Source organism: Suncus etruscus, chromosome 6 (assembly GCF_024139225.1).
Source record: "Suncus etruscus isolate mSunEtr1 chromosome 6, mSunEtr1.pri.cur, whole genome shotgun sequence".
Classification (NCBI taxonomy): Eukaryota; Metazoa; Chordata; class Mammalia; order Eulipotyphla; family Soricidae; genus Suncus; species Suncus etruscus.
Genome location: NC_064853.1, coordinates 103,402,399 through 103,417,914, shown reverse-complemented (window position 1 = coordinate 103,417,914; position 15,516 = coordinate 103,402,399). Strand labels below are relative to the sequence as shown.

Sequence of the window (15,516 nt, the reverse complement as noted above, 5' to 3'; positions counted from 1 at the left end):
AAGTGAGGACAAGTTGATCGAGGAGATGTGTCTTGTTATTAGTTACGGTAATTTTCCTCCAGGACCAGTTATCATCGATGAATCAATTTCATTGATTAGGTGTTAAAAATATCACTTTAAGCAGTCATTGTTGATAGTCAAGTTATTTTTAGGGCCATATTTGCTTGGTTAAGGGCTTACCCCTTCCTGGCATTCCACTCAAGGATCACTCCTGGTAAGGCATGGGGGTGCCAACAGTGCCACTGATGGATCTTATATAGGCTAAGTGAAAGGCTAGCATGCTACCTACTGTACTTGCTAAAAGACTTATCCACTGTACTATCTATCTATCTGGCCCCTCATGTTAACCTCCTTCAGGTACATTTCTTTAAAATAATATACAAATCTATCACAATGACATTCATAACTTAAAAAAACATTTAATGTTTTGGTGACATATGTAAATACAATTAATATACCCTAGGCCGTTTGAGTTTATTTTTCTCAGTAGGAACTTTCCTCTTTTGTGATAATCCAGTTCCAGATTCATTATTATTCTGAAGAAATGAAATAGCTTCTGGCAAATAGTAAGCTTCTACCGGAGGAGGGGATTCCTATAGGAGTAATAAAGATAACATTTAAAATTCCTCCCAAGATGTCAGTGTTAAATAATGATTAGTTCTACCTTTTCCTGAAACCACGTATGAAACTTAAAATGGATTAAAGACCTTGACAACATGGGGCCGGAGAGAAAGCATGGAGGTAAGGCGTTTGCCTTGAGTGCAGGATAGTGGTTTGAATCCCGGCATCCATATGGTCCCCAGAGCCTGCCAGGAGTGGCCCCTGAATCCATATGGTACCCAGCGGGCGACATAGGCAAATACTGTATAACTGAAAATCATAAATAATTTTGTTATTTCATGTTTTTCAATAAATTAAAAAAACTAAAAAAAAATTATGTTTCTTTATTCTACCTGACCAAAGATAACTTAAAAGGGAAATACATATTCAACTCCTAAGCCTTACAAAGAAAATAGTTATTTTGGGGGCGGAGAGATAGCATGGAGGTAAGGCATTTGCCTTGCATGCAGAAGGATGGTGGTTTGAATCCCGGCATCCCATATGGTCCCCCAAGCCTGCTGGGGGCGATTTCTGAGCGTAGAGCCAGGAGTAATCCCTGAGCACTGCCGGGTGTGACCCAAAAACAAAAAAAAACAAAAAAGGATGGAAAATGTAGAGCCAGAGAAATCATACAGCAGGTAGGGCACTTACCACATTCAGCAGTGGTCAGGTATACCACTTCTGTTTCTGTATTCAGGGATCACTCCTGGTAGTGCTAAGCAGTTTGTATGTGGCTACTGGGGACTGAAAGCAGGCCAGCCACAAGCAAAGGTAAATAGCACCATATCCATCATTCTCGTTCTCTCTCTCTGTCTCTTCCTTTCTCTCTTTCTCTCGTCTCTCTCCTCTCTCCCCTCCCACCTCTCTCATTCTCGTTCTGTAATAAGGGCAGACTAGTAATCTACTGACAAGGCTGAGTTTCGACATTTAGCTGATAAATAATAGGTCAAGGACAAAACCATACAAACCTGCGTAATATACTCAGCAATGTAATCTGTTTTCAAGCAATATACATTATGGGAAGCAGCTTCTGCGACGTGAACTCCCAAGTCATCTACTTTCATTTTACTATAGTCAGAAAAGAAATGAGTAGCTTCTTTATATAAAGGTACAGAATGACCAGGTAGCACCTAATGAAAAAAAAGAAACATTACATGCGGCCAACCCAGGAAAGACCCTGATTCGATTCCAGACATCCCAGATGTTACCCCGAGCCTGCCAGGAGCACTTTCTGAAAGCAGAGCCAGAAGTAGCCCCTCCCCAACACTCCCCGCCAAAAAAGAATTATCCTCTTACAGAGAACAGAAAATCCAGAAATGAGGACTGCAAAGTTGGTTAGAAAACAGATGATATAAAAACACAGGAAATCAGTCAGCACAAACCTTAGCTCCTCCTGACTGAAGAAGGCGTTTGAATCCTGCTTCTCGGGACTTATTAACATATAAAATAACCTTCCACCCGCTGAATGCCCCCTACAAATAAAGAAAATAACTGAAATCCTTTGGAAAATAAATAACAATAAGAAAACACATTATTTTATCTGCTTACTTTTATGCCAATGAATGGTTTTTTTGTTCTATTATTTGTTATGTTTATTTTTGATCACACCTGATGCTGCAGAGGAACCAATCCTGGTAGCTCAGGTGTGACCATATGAGATGCTGGGGATCGAACTCAAGTTGAACAGATACAAGGCAAATGTAGCTGCTGTACTGTAGCTCCAGCCTTGTTCTTTACTTTCTAATCTTAAACACTTGTGGTTAGAATACTTTAAAATATAGTCATGGTATGGGTGATATAGCATATGGCAAAGAGTAAAACATTTATGTAATTGATAAGTGAAGGAAATGATTTTTTTTTTTTTTTTTTTTGGTGTTTGGGTCACATTCAACAGCACACAGGGATTTTTCCTGGCTCTATGCTCAGAAATCGCTCCTGGCATGTTCAGGGGACCATATGGGATGCCAGGATTTGAACCACCGACCTTCTGCATGCAATCTCCTTAGAGATAGCATGCCTTACCTCCATGCTATCTCTCCGGCTCTGAAGGGAATGATTTAATGATCAAGGAATACTGGTTTCTATTTTTTCCTTTTGTGGACTCTAAGCCATAGCTTTTAATATATAATATTTAAGTAATACAACAGATAAGGCATCTTTTAAAAGTATCTGTATACTGGGACTTTAATAAACATAAGTAGTATTTCAACACAGTGACGATAGCTCAATGCAAAAATTCTAATTTCTGTGTGGCAAATCTGCACATATCACTATTACTGCTGCAATTTTTTGCTTATCCAGAGTTATAATTAAAGAAAATATCAATATTCAATTAGAGCTTAGTAAGCAATAAGGATATATTTTGCTTCCAATGAATATAGCCTCCCAGAATTTGATGTACGTATACCTTTGGGAAATCTGTGGCTATCTTTTTTATAACTGTGATATACAAACATTAAAATACACAGTAAGAACCCTGAAAACATTGTCTTTTGGGAGGAAACGGTTTGGGACCCATTTACGCACATAAATTATTTTTAAAATAGTAATCACAGGGCCGGAGAGATAGCATGGAGGTAAGGCGTTTGCCTTTCATGCAGAAGGTCATCAGTTCGAATCCAGCTTCCCATATGGTCCCCTGTGCCTGCCAGGAGCAATTTCTGAGCATGGAGCCAGGAGTTTCCCCTGAGCACTTCCGGGTGTGACCCAAAAACCACACACACACACAAAAAGTAAAAGTAATCACATGGTATCTTACTCTACCGCAATTAAAATGATTAGGCGTTGTTATCCATGGCAAGGATGCTAGGGGCCACCATGGCTAGTCAGCTTGCTTGGGAAAATATGCAGTAGATAAAACTTGGGGTCTTTTGCATGCTAAACTCCAACTCTGTGAGCCATATGCCAGCTCTTAAATTCAATCTGGAATGCCTAAACTTAGCATGGAAATCAAGAGATAAGACACATATAGAGAGGCCAGAGTCATAGCACAGCAAGTAGGGAGTTTGCTTTGTACACCATTGACCCCTGTTCAATACAAAGCACCCCGTATGGTCCCCAAGTCTGACAGGAATAACCCAAGTGCTACCAGGTGTGGCCTGCAAACAAAAACCAGAAAAAACCAAGCCAAATAGAAAAAAAAAAAAAAAAGAGAATTCCTTTTTGGGCAAGGTTTCTCTCCAGCAGGTCACTAGGCTACATTCTGTATTATAGGGGTGGGGGTGGCCTGTGGTGCCAGTATCAGAAAAGGGCATCCACATTCAAGGCATGTGTTCCAGTCTTCTGAACTATCTCCCTGAATCCAACAAGAATTATTATGATTTTGTTTGTTTGTGGCCATACCTGGTAGTGTTCAGGATTTTCCGTTGGCACTAATGCCAAGCACCAATGCATGCTTAAGGATCAAACTTGGGGTCTTGAGTGTAAAGCAAATGCCCTACATTCTGTATTCTATCTCCAGCTCTAGAATTATTACTTGTCAAGCACATTCCCTCAAAAAATGAAAATCAAGTACTAATTTTACTGCTGACAAGTTGTTCCAGTAAGCCCAAACTCTAGGCTAAGATTTCAGGAGAATTTTCTTAAGATGGGGCAGGCTGGGTCCTCCACTCTGCCAAGAGACTCAGCACTCTACCCACACCTGACTAATCTAGAAGAGACATCAAACTGCAGATTTGTCCCAGTTCTGCAGCTCCTGGAGCAGAACTACCTAGCCACATTTATAGCCATGTGACACCTCCAAATTTCATGGTACTAGCAGCCCAGTAAGAGCACAGCAAATTTGATGAAAAAGTTTCATAGAAGTCCATAAAGTTCAATGAGTAAAAACAGTAACAAGGTTCAAATAGTACCAAACAGCTCAGTACATCAAATCTACAAGTAATAACTTCAGTAATACCAATGTGAATTATTTGTTGCAACAAGCAATACGAAGTAGATTAATTTGTGCCTGATGGGTGTAGGGGGACAAATTTGGGGTGTGTGTTGGAAACTGGTAGAGGGAAGATCACACTGGTAGTAGGACTGATGTTGGAACACTGAAAATCCCAACAACTATATTATAAACAACTTTGTAAATCATGTTGTTTAATAAAATTTTGAGCAAAGAAAATTAAAAATAGCCAAGACATTGAATGCCACTTATACTACCAGTATAATTATATATGTTTATACCTCAACAACACCAGATTCTTTTTTGTTTTTTGGCCACACCCGTTTGATGCTCAGAAATTGACTCTGGCTTGGGGGGACCATATGGGATGCCGGGGGAAAGAACCACGGTCGTGGTTCTTCCTTGGCTAGCGCTCGCAAGGCAGACACCTTACCTGTAGTGCCACCTCGCCGGCCCCAACACCAGATTCTTGATTATGCTGAAGTTTTTGCCTCCATCTCATTGCTGCAAGTGCTAGTTTTCGCTGCTGTTCATTGATTCCAGTCAAAACATCAAGTATGGAACTGCTTCCCCATTCATAGTCTTCTTCCTAGGGAAATCAGTCCAACAAACGAGTTCCTACAATGTCTTTAATGTTCCCCAAATCTATAGTAAGCACTAGCACCAGTTTACAAGTGGGAGAAAATATAGATTAATATGGATTCATAGGAAAGTAAAAATCTAACTTTCAATTAGAAATTAAAAAATACAGGCCCGGAGAGATAGCACAGCGGCGTTTGCCTTGCAAGCAGCCGATCCAGGACCAAAGGTGGTTGGTTCGAATCCCGGTGTCCCATATGGTCCCTCATGCCTGCCAGGAGCTATTTCTGAGCAGACAGCCAGGAGTAACCCAAAAACCAAAAACCAAAAAAAAAACCCATACATTACAGCCAGTTAAAAACTGTATCTTTTTTTTTCTTCTTATTCGAGACAGGCATTCTGCTTCTCTCACTCATTAATATCATCAAGGTAGTTGTTAGTATATTATTTCTCTCACTGTACTCACCACTCTTTGAGGTGAGTTTCATATTGTAAGCCGGTCCTTCCAGCCTTCATTTCTTAGCATTATTACAATAATGTCTTTTTATTTTTTTAAAACCCAGAGATAAGCGAGACTATTCTGTGTGTATGTCTCTCTCCCTCTGATTTATTTCACTCAGCATAATAGTTTCCATGTCCATCCATGTATAGGAAAATTTCATGACTTCATCTCTCCTGATAGCTGCATAATATTCCATTGTGTATATATATGTTTCTTTAGCCATTCATCTGTTGAAGGGCATCTGGGTTGTTTCCAGAGTCTAGCTATTGTAAACAGTGCTGTGATGAATATAGGTGTGAGGAAGGAATTTTTGTACTTCATTTTTGTGTTCCTGGGTATATCCCTAGGAGTGGTATAGCTGGATCGTATAGGAGCTCAATGTTCAGTTTTTTGAGGAATCTCCATATTGTTTTTCATAAAGGCTGGACTAGATGGCATTCCCACCAGCAGTGAATGAGAGTTCCTGCCAGCACTGATTGTCCTTGTTCTTTGTGGTATGTGCCAGTCTCTGTGGTGTGAGATGGTACCTCATCGTTGTTTTGAGTTGCATCTCCGTGATAATTAGTGATATGGAACATTTGTTCATGTGCCTTTTGGCCATTTGTATTTCTTCTTTGAGAAAATGTCTGATCATTTCTTCTCCCATTTTTTGATGGATTTGATGGGATTTTTTTTGTTGTTAAGTTCTGTTAGTAACTTATATATTTTAGATATTAGCCCCTTGTCTAACAGGTATTGGGTGAATAATTTCTCTCATTCTGTGGGTGGCTTTTATATCTTAAACACTATTTGCTTTGAGGTACAGAAGCTTTTCAGCTTAATATAAGTCCTATATGTTTATCTCTGTTTCCTCTTGTATGGAATGCTGTTTCCGCCTTGAAGATGCCTTTAGTCTCAATGTCATGGAGTGTTTTACTTACATGTTCAATATACCTTATGGTTTCAGGTCTATCCAGGTCGTTAATCCATTTTGATTTGACACTTGTGCATGTTAGATGGAGGTCTGCGTTCGCTTTTTTGCAAGCGGCTGACCAGTTGATCCAATACCACTTGTTGAAGAGACTTTCCTTGTTCCATTTTGCATTCTTGCCCTTTTATCAAAGATTGTCTGTCTGGGGTCATTTTTTTCCTATTTTTTTCCTTCCTTTTCTTTTTTTTTGGGGGGGTTGGGTTTCAGTCATAAAAAGAACACCCCCTTCATCAGTGCAGCATACCACCACCAATATCCCCAATCTTCTTCTTACTCCCCCCACCTGTATTCAAGACAGGCATTCTACTTCTCTCACTCATTGACAATGTCACCATAGTTGTCAGTGTAGTCATTTCTCTAACTGCATTCACTACACTTTGTGATGAGCCAGCCCTCATCTCTATTGTCTCTGGGCATTATTACAATAATGTCTTTTATTTTTCTTAAAACCCATAGATCAGTGACACTATTCTGTGTCTTATTTCTCTCCCTCTGACTTATATCACTCAGTACAATAGTTTCCATGTTCATCCAAGTATAGGAAAATTTCATGACTTCATCTCTCCTCATGGCTGCATAGTATTCCATTCTGTATATGTACAACAGTTTCTTTAGCCATTCATCTGTTGAAGGGTATCTTGGTTGTTTCCAGTCTGGCTATTGTAAATAGCGCTGCAATGAATATAGGTGTAAGGAAGGGATTTTTGAATTTTTTTTTTTTTTTTTTTTTTTTTGGTTTTTGAGTCACACCTGGCAGCGCTAAGGGGTTACTCCTGGCTCTACACTCAGAAATTGCTCCTGGCAGGCTCTGGGGACCATATGGGATGCCGGGATTAGAACCACTGTCCTTCTCCATGCAAGGCAAATGTGTTACCTCTATGCTATCTCTCCGGCCCCTTGAATTGTATTTTTGTGTTCCTAGGGAATATCGCTAGGAGTGGTATAGCTGGATCATATGAGAGCTTAATGTCCATATTGTTTTCCATAAAGGCTGACTAGACGGCATTCCCATCAGCAGTGAATAAGAGTTCCTTTCTCTCCACACCACCACCAGCACTGATGGTTCTTTGTGACTATATTATTTCAAATAAAGTTTTAATATATAACAAACCAGCAAAAAGAGGAAAATTTATAATTAGCGTCCAGGAGAGAGATTAGTGGCTAAAAGCCCTTTCATCGTCAGAGTGAATTTGACTTTGGTGTCACCACGTGTGAGAGGAGACAGCTCTGTAGTCTGGAACCCCTAGCATTACAGCAGTCAATCTCAGGGGCACAATGAGAAATGTGTGAGTACCACAATCACATGTACAACCTCTATGAACACCACAACTAAGCACATGGAATACTGGGTCATTAGAATAGCAAAGGGAGGGAAAATATATATGGAATAATCTCAAAAAACTTTCCTAATATCACAGTGTCAAGATAAGTTGCTTGCCTTGCAGTTTCAACTCCAGTTTCATTCCCAGCGCTGTATATGGTTTACTGAGCACCATTAGGAATGATCCATGAGCACAGAGCCAGGAGTAAGCTCTAAGCACCACTACATGTGGGTTCCCTTGCTGTACCAAAGCCTCCACTCCTCAGTTTTTTTCCTCTGCCATTTAAAAATTGTTTTAAAAGACTCACATTTAGGAACAGCTCAAAGGGCTAGAGATATTTGCTAGCATGGCTCCATAACCACTGAACCCAAACTACATCATATAGCTCGGCCCAGTTTCTTGAGGAGTGACCCTTTGAATCCCTTGTACACTGCCTGAGAGCCACCCCCCTCTGAATATAAAAAGACTCATATTTGAATGAAATAAAACTAGATATAACCAGGAATTGGGGGCATACAATCTCCACATCAAAAACAAGCTTATAAAATAGGCATAATTTAGTTGGTCATATTTAACTACTTTAATCCACAAATGGTCACTGTATGTGCTGGAATTTTCCCCCGTTTTGGGGTTTTATCCAATGGTGCTCAGAGTTCACTTCTGGCTTTAAGCTCAGGAATTACTGCTGATAGTGCATTTAAAAACCATATGAAGGTGCCAGGGATTGAACCAGGAATGGCCATGTGTAAGGCAAACACCCTACCCACTCTACCCCCAACTTTTACTTTTTATTTGTTTGATGGGCCAGACCTAGTGGAGCTCAGAAGTTACTCCAGGCTCTGTGCTCAGAAATCACTCCTGGCAAGCTTCATAGACCATATGGGATGCTGGGGAATGAACTCAGGTCTTCTGTGTGTGTAAAAGGCAAATGCTCTACCTGCTGTGCTATCACTCCAGCGACTACAAAAAAAAAAGGGGAAACTCTGTGCTGGAGCGTCACAGGGTATGCCCCCCACCCCCCAAAAAAGGAAACTGCTGGGGATATGAATTAGGCTTTGCAAGACCAAGGAAGCAAACACCTTAACCCCTGTACCACTTTTTCCAGCCCCATTACTTTAAAAGCAAAGTATCCCTTTGCATTACTTTCAATACCAACCGGCACAAAGTGTCCAGCAGTCCTACAAGCTTCAAGGTAGGAGCGATGAAGCACCCACTTTCCAGCTGCCACTGAAGCTAAGTACTTCTCATTTCGAAGTGGTTGTCCCACAACAGTGTGTGTACAGCTGGGATCAAAGCACTGCTTCTCGACCACTGATCCACCTAAGCAGATGAAAACTGGTTGTAGTTTACTGATTCCAAGGAAACGTGGCTCAACTCTGCATGGAAATTATCTATGAATTAACAAACTATCAAAATCCTTAATTGATAATTATTTTATGTATTTTCATAAAATAATTATGAAAATTGAAAACACAAGTAGACAAAAATAAAAATTGGGTTCGAACAATAGCACAGTAGCAGGGCTTTTGCTTTGCATCGGGCCAACCTAGGACAGATCTGGGTTTGATCCCCAGTACCCCATATGGTCCCCTAATCTTGCCAGGAGCTATTTCTGAGTGCAGAGTCAGAAATAACCCAATAGCCACCAGGTGTGGCCCAAAACTAAAATAAATAAATAAAAATAAAAATTTCAGTTTTTGGTTTATGCCAATTTTTTGCCTAACACTTTCTTCCCTCTATCCTGGGCCTCCTATACATATGACACATATGACATGTAGGAACTCAGCCATAAGCTTGCTTCTATACCTTTGTGATGCCCCCTATAACTGCCAGCCTGATGCTGCAGCAAATCCAGTCCAGAGAGAACTTGCCTCTTTGTTTCTCTGTCTGCTTAGTGCTTCTGCTACTGCTATTGCTGTGCCCCAGGGGTGTCTCATTTGCTCTCGCTATCTCTCTTGTGTGTCTCTCACTCCATACTCTCTCTCATTAAATGTTTAGATGTGGATAACCTGCCTCTGATCCTTTTACCTGGGGGTTGCTTATCCTCAAAGTTTGTTGGGGGTAAATTCAGCCCTCCCAATAACTTGCTTTAGCACTGAACTACATCCTAGCTCCTTGCTTAATTATTTAAAGCAAAGTCCAAATACCATGAACTTGAAATATTCATTATATATCTCTAAAATATGTGGGAATTTGTTATCTATTTTGCCACAATGTTATTGTGAGCTAATTAACAAAAAAAAATCTTGCTATCACAATACTAAATCTTAGCTCAAATGTGTCTGCAGTTTGTTTGTTAAATTAAGATGTCTGAAGAAATATAACATAAATAAAGGTGGCATACTATGGTTGAGTAGACCTCTTACTACCTTGGCAATTGCCAAGTCCTAAACACAGGAAATCAGGGAACTTTAAATCAAAAAAGCATTTATAGACCAAAAGCAACAGAAAATTTTCTGAGTAGAAATAAGGTCAGCAAAAAAAAAAACAATATTCCAGATTATATCATGGTAAAGTAACAAAGCAGCAATTGGGACATAGCTACAGAAAGCCTAATTTATTGCCCTGTGGTTACTGTGTGCTGTTGTTCTTGTGCAGTTTTGCAGTGGATAGAAGGGGCCACAGCAATTCTATGATTTATGCATGGGGGCTGTTTTTCCTCAGCAGCCTCTATAGCCTGGTCACTGATACAATAAAAAAAGAAGGAAGGAAGGAAGGAAGGAAGGAAGGAGGGAGGGAGGCAGGGAGGGAGGGAGGGAGGGAGGGAGGGAGGGAGGGAAGGAGGAAGGAAGGAAGGAAGGAAGAAAGGAAGGAAGAAAGAAAGGAAGGAAGAAAGAAAGATAGAAGAAAGAGAGAAAGAAGAAAGAGAGAGAGAAAGAGAGAGAGAAAGAGAGAAAGAGAGAAAGAGAGAGAGAAAGAAAGAAAGAAAGAAAGAAAGAAAGAAAGAAAGAAAGAAAGAAAGAAAGAAAGAAAGAAAGAAAGAAAGAAAGAAAGAAAGAAAGAAAGAAAGAAAGAAAGAAAGAAAGAAAGAAAGAAAGAAAGGAAAGAGAGAGAGAGGGGGGGGGGCGGTGGCGCTAAAGGTAAGGTGCCTGCCTTGCCTGCACTAGCCTTGGATGGACCGCGGTTCGATCCCCCGGTGTCCCATATGGTCCCCCGAGCCAGGAGCAACTTCTGAGCACATAGCCAGGAGTAACCCCTGAGCGTTACCGGGTGTGGCCCAAAAACAAAAACAAAAAAACAAAAAAAAAAAAAAAAAAAAAGAAAGAGAAAGAAAGCCTAATTAAAAAAAAAAAGTTTTTCTATTTTTTGTTTCCTGCATTTAAAACATGTGCTTAGTTCATTGAGCTCTCTCTCCAATCAAGCACAAGATTCTTAATAGTTGGTTTTAATTGATATCTTTTTTTTTTGTTCAGGGTTTTGGATGACACCTGGCAATGCTCAAGGGTTATTTCTGGCTCTGCACTCAAGAATCACTCCGAGGGGTGCTTGGGGGACCATCCATATGGGATTCTGGTGACTGAATCTGGGTCAGCCATGTGCAAGGCAAATTTTAACTTGTATTTTAACCTTTAATTCCTGAGTCAAGGACTTTTTTTTTTCTGTGCTGGGGACTAAACCCAGGGTCCTCACACATGCAAGTTAAGTGCTCTAACACTGAGGTACACATCCGGAGCTTCAGGTTTTTAGATTCAGTATTTTATAAAAATTTCAGACAAGTTACCAATTGTTTTAATTTGTAAATTGTAAAAGCAATTTTTAAAATGATAAGTTATCTATGACATCATTGTACATTTTACCGCTGTGCTATCGCTCCCCGGCCCCAACCTAAGTAAAATATTGTACCTAGTTTTTCAATTAGATGGCAATAATCAATACGTTCTTGAGGATTCAGAGATGAAAACTGAAAGATGTACTTTTTGGTCAAGTCTTCCTGAGTTTCTTCCATCATTGTCACCTAGAATGGAAGAGAAAAAGTAAAAATGATAAGGCTTTTATAGACATATTTCACTTAAATCCTTTGAGTTATCCAATGCAGAAATATACTACCATGCCAAGAAATAATTTTCAACATTTGATGAACCCAATACTGATTATCGGTGACTTTGGAATGCAGCATAAGAGCATTTTACCATAAAAAGGATAAACCAACCTTTTCTCTGGGGTGTGGAGCCATAGGCGGTTTGGGAAGGGGGAAGGCGATACTTGGAGCCTGAGGTGTAGGGATCAAGTGGTGGTCTTTTATGAGAGTGTCTGGTTCTTCAGAGATCAGGTGTTTGGGGGCTTCATTCATACACTTGCTTCCAGGATCAGAGATAGCTGAGGACAACAAATAATGACTAAGAAAAAAATTCCAAGAAATATTTTCATCACTTAGTTAAAATGAAATTAAGCACAGATTCTGGAATGCAAAAAGTACACGCAAAAGATGTAGCCCATTTCTAGAGCTCATAGTTAAAAAGCATCGATTAGCTTTCCAAGGACAACAAATGTGCTTGCTATCTGAGGGCTTCTTCCAATTCTCTTTAAATATCAAACTTTCATCAGCAAAGTCTAACCTAAAATGTCTTAAACTGCAGGACTTTAGTTATCAACTTATTGTCCAACTAAGAGAAATGTAGGGGAATTCCGAAAGAAAGCTGATATAAAGAGAATAAATGTTATGTTAGGTGGAAGCCAAAAGAATAACAAATTGATTAGAAGACAAACCCAGCAGTAGTTAATCACAAAATGCAAAAATGACTAAACAACAACAAAAATAATTAACATAATTGACTAGGGAAAAAAAACAAATCTATTCCTTTATCTCCATTTTTTTTCCTTGTTTCTTTCTGGGTCCAGTGGTGCTCAGGACTTACTCCTGGACCTATGCACAGGAATCACTCCTGGCAGATTTGCAGAACACATGAAACAATGGGCAGAACCTGAGTTGGCCACATGCAAGACAAGCTACCCTATCAATCCACTGTACTATCTCTCCAGCCCCATGTTTTAAATTCTTTTTTTTTTTTTGTTTGTTTTTTTGTTTGTTTGTTTTTTGGGTCACACCCGGCAGTGCTCAGGGGTTACTCCTGGCTGTCTGCTCAGAAATAGCTCCTGGCAGGCACAGAGGACCATATGGGACACCAGGATTTGAACCAACCACCTTTGGTCCCGGATCGGCTGCTTGCAAGGCAAACACCGCTGTGCTATCTCTCCGGTCCCTTTGTTTTAAATTCTTAAATTCAGAGATGAATGGGCTAGAGAGGAGAGATAGTGCAGAGTGCCTTGCACTGGGTCAACCCAGGTTTGACCGCCAGCATCCTATATTCTCTTGAACACAGCTGGTATGATTCTGAGTACAGAGAATAGGAATAGCCTGAGTACTGCTGAATGCAAAAGGATAGGGGTGTGGGGGAGGATCAAAACATAAATTTCAAATTGCTGAATTATTGCCACAATTCAAATTTGGTTTATTAGCTTTTTATTTTTTTATTTTTTGGTTTTTGGGTCACACCCGGCAGTGCTCAGGGGTTACTCCTGGTTCCACGCTCAGAAATCGCCCCTGGCAGGCTCGGGGACCATATGGGATGCCAGGATTTGAACCAATGACTTTTTGCATGAAAGGCAAACACCTTACCTCCATGCTAACTCTCCGGCTCTGATTATTAACTTTTTAAAAACCCAAGTCAGAAATATCTGTTTCGGGCCAGAGATAGCATGGAGGTAATGCATTTGCCTTGCATGCAGAAGGACAGTGATTCGAATCCCGGCATCCCATATGGTCCCCCGTGCCTGCCAGGAGCGATTTCTGAGCGTAAAAACCAGGAGTAACCCCTGAGTGCTGCCGGGTGTGACCCAAAATCTAGAAGGAAGGAAGGAAGGAAAGAAGGAAGGAAGGAAGGAAGGAAGGAAGGAAGGAAGGAAGGAAGGAAGGAAGGAAGGAAGGAGGGAGGGAGGGAGGGAGGGAGGGAGGGAGGGAGGAAGAAGGAAGAGAAAGAAAGGAAGGAAGGAAGGAAGGAAGGAAGGAGGGAGGGAGGAAGAAGGAAGGAAGAGAAAGAAAGAAAGGAAGGAAGAAAGAAAGTGAAAGAAAGAAAGAGAGAAAGAAAGATAGAAGAAAGAAAGAAAGAAAATAGAAGAAAGAAGAAAGAAAGAGAGAGAAAGAAAGAAAGAAAGAGAGAGAGAAAGAGAAAGAAAGAGAGAGAAAGAAAGAAAGCGAGAGAGAAAAAGAAAGAGAGAGAGAAAGAAAGAAAGAGAGAAAGAAAGAAAGCGAGAGAGAGAGAAAGAAAGAAAATAGAAGAAAGAAAGAGAGAGAGAAAGAAAGAAAGAGAGAAAGAGAGAAAGAAAGAGAGAAAGAAAGAAAGCGAGAGAGAGAGAAAGAAAGAGAGAGAAAGAAAGAAAGAAAGCGAGAGAGAGAGAAAGAAAGAGAGAAAGAAAGAGAGAGAAAGAAAGAAAGAGCGAGAGAGAGAGAAAGAAAGAAAGAAAGAAAGAAAGAAAGAAAGAAAGAAAGAAAGAAAGAAAGAAAGAAAGAAAGAAAGAAAGAAAGAAAGGAAGGAAGGAAGGGAAGGAAGGAAGCAAGGAAGGAAGGAAGCAAGGAAGGAAGGAAGCAAGGAAGGAAGGAAGGAAGCAAGGAAGCAAGGAAGGAAGCAAGGAAGGAAGAAAAAGAAAGAGAAAGAAAGATCTGTTTCAAAAGTGCAATATGCTTATCAATATTTTTGAGACCATTATATTTTAACATAAACAAGTAAACAGATTAGTTGTTACCCTCTTGAGTAACTTCTGAATCACATGAAGGCTCCTGAAAAGGAGAGTCCTCCGATTTTTTTACATCAACCTGAGGCTCAGAATATTGTGTGGGACAACTAGGCCACTGCAAATTGCTGGCAAGTCTTGCTCTCTCCTCCCTGGCTGTAGGGTCATCCCAAATAATTTGTTCATTTTGGGAGGGCTCTGTGTTTATGTCAAGTACTATTTGACGAGAATGCCTAAGGAAAAAAAGCAGTAATTTTAATAAACATATCATAAAATATTCAGTTATAGACTCTAAACTAAATTCTCAAAACTAAGTTTTGGTTCCTTGTTTCTCTTTGTTCGGTTTGGGGCCACATTTAGCATTGCTGAAGGCTACTCCCAGCTCTGTCTTATGAGGCTGTCATAGGGGCTGGGGGACGATGGTGGCAGGGTCAGCCTCACATGCAAAGTGCACTCTAGTATATTAAAGCCAGCTCTAGGAGCTGGTTCACCTTTATATGCCTACATTACAAGTAGGTACCTAAAAATAATAAACTTTGTAAATATTTTGCTTATTAAATATATCTCCCAGAGGAGCTGGAGAGATGCTACAAAGGACAAAGTGCTTGCCTTTCATGCAACTGACCCAGGTTCAATCCCTGGTATGGCATACGACCTCCTAAACACCACCAGGAGTGATCCCTGAATAGAGTGTGAAAAGTAAGTCATGAACACAGCCAGATGTGGCCTGAAACCTACAACCCACCCCCCAAAAATGTTTTCCCAGAAATTTGTCTAGTTTAGTTTGAAAATGAAATGTATTCTGACTGTTTTTATTTAACTTATGGCTGACAGCTATAAATATATGCAGTATCTTAGTAAAAAAAAAAATAGCTTACCAGAGCTAATAGTAAACCTAAGTCCCATAATATTCATATAATCA

General features: G+C 40.1%; 1 protein-coding gene and 1 non-coding gene across 2 annotated transcripts in view; one reads left to right on the top strand and one right to left on the bottom strand.

The window, feature by feature from the left end:
- Positions 1–441: 441 nt before the first annotated feature.
- The window catches only part of TOPBP1 (DNA topoisomerase II binding protein 1), a 54,144-nt gene continuing 39,069 nt past the window's right edge, over positions 442–15,516 (bottom strand). The window contains exons 21-28 of the mRNA XM_049776028.1: positions 14,607–14,827; positions 12,016–12,182; positions 11,709–11,820; positions 9,022–9,185; positions 4,938–5,081; positions 1,983–2,072; positions 1,569–1,730; positions 442–593 (exon numbers count right to left, since the gene is read on the bottom strand). Of these exons, the coding sequence (XP_049631985.1) occupies positions 450–593; positions 1,569–1,730; positions 1,983–2,072; positions 4,938–5,081; positions 9,022–9,185; positions 11,709–11,820; positions 12,016–12,182; positions 14,607–14,827 (1,204 nt within the window). The 3' untranslated portion in view covers positions 442–449. The remainder of the gene's footprint in view (positions 594–1,568; positions 1,731–1,982; positions 2,073–4,937; positions 5,082–9,021; positions 9,186–11,708; positions 11,821–12,015; positions 12,183–14,606; positions 14,828–15,516) is intronic.
- LOC126012702 (small nucleolar RNA SNORA84) lies at positions 10,428–10,560 on the top strand. The gene has a single exon (XR_007497122.1). It is a non-coding gene; the product is annotated as a small nucleolar RNA SNORA84 (small nucleolar RNA).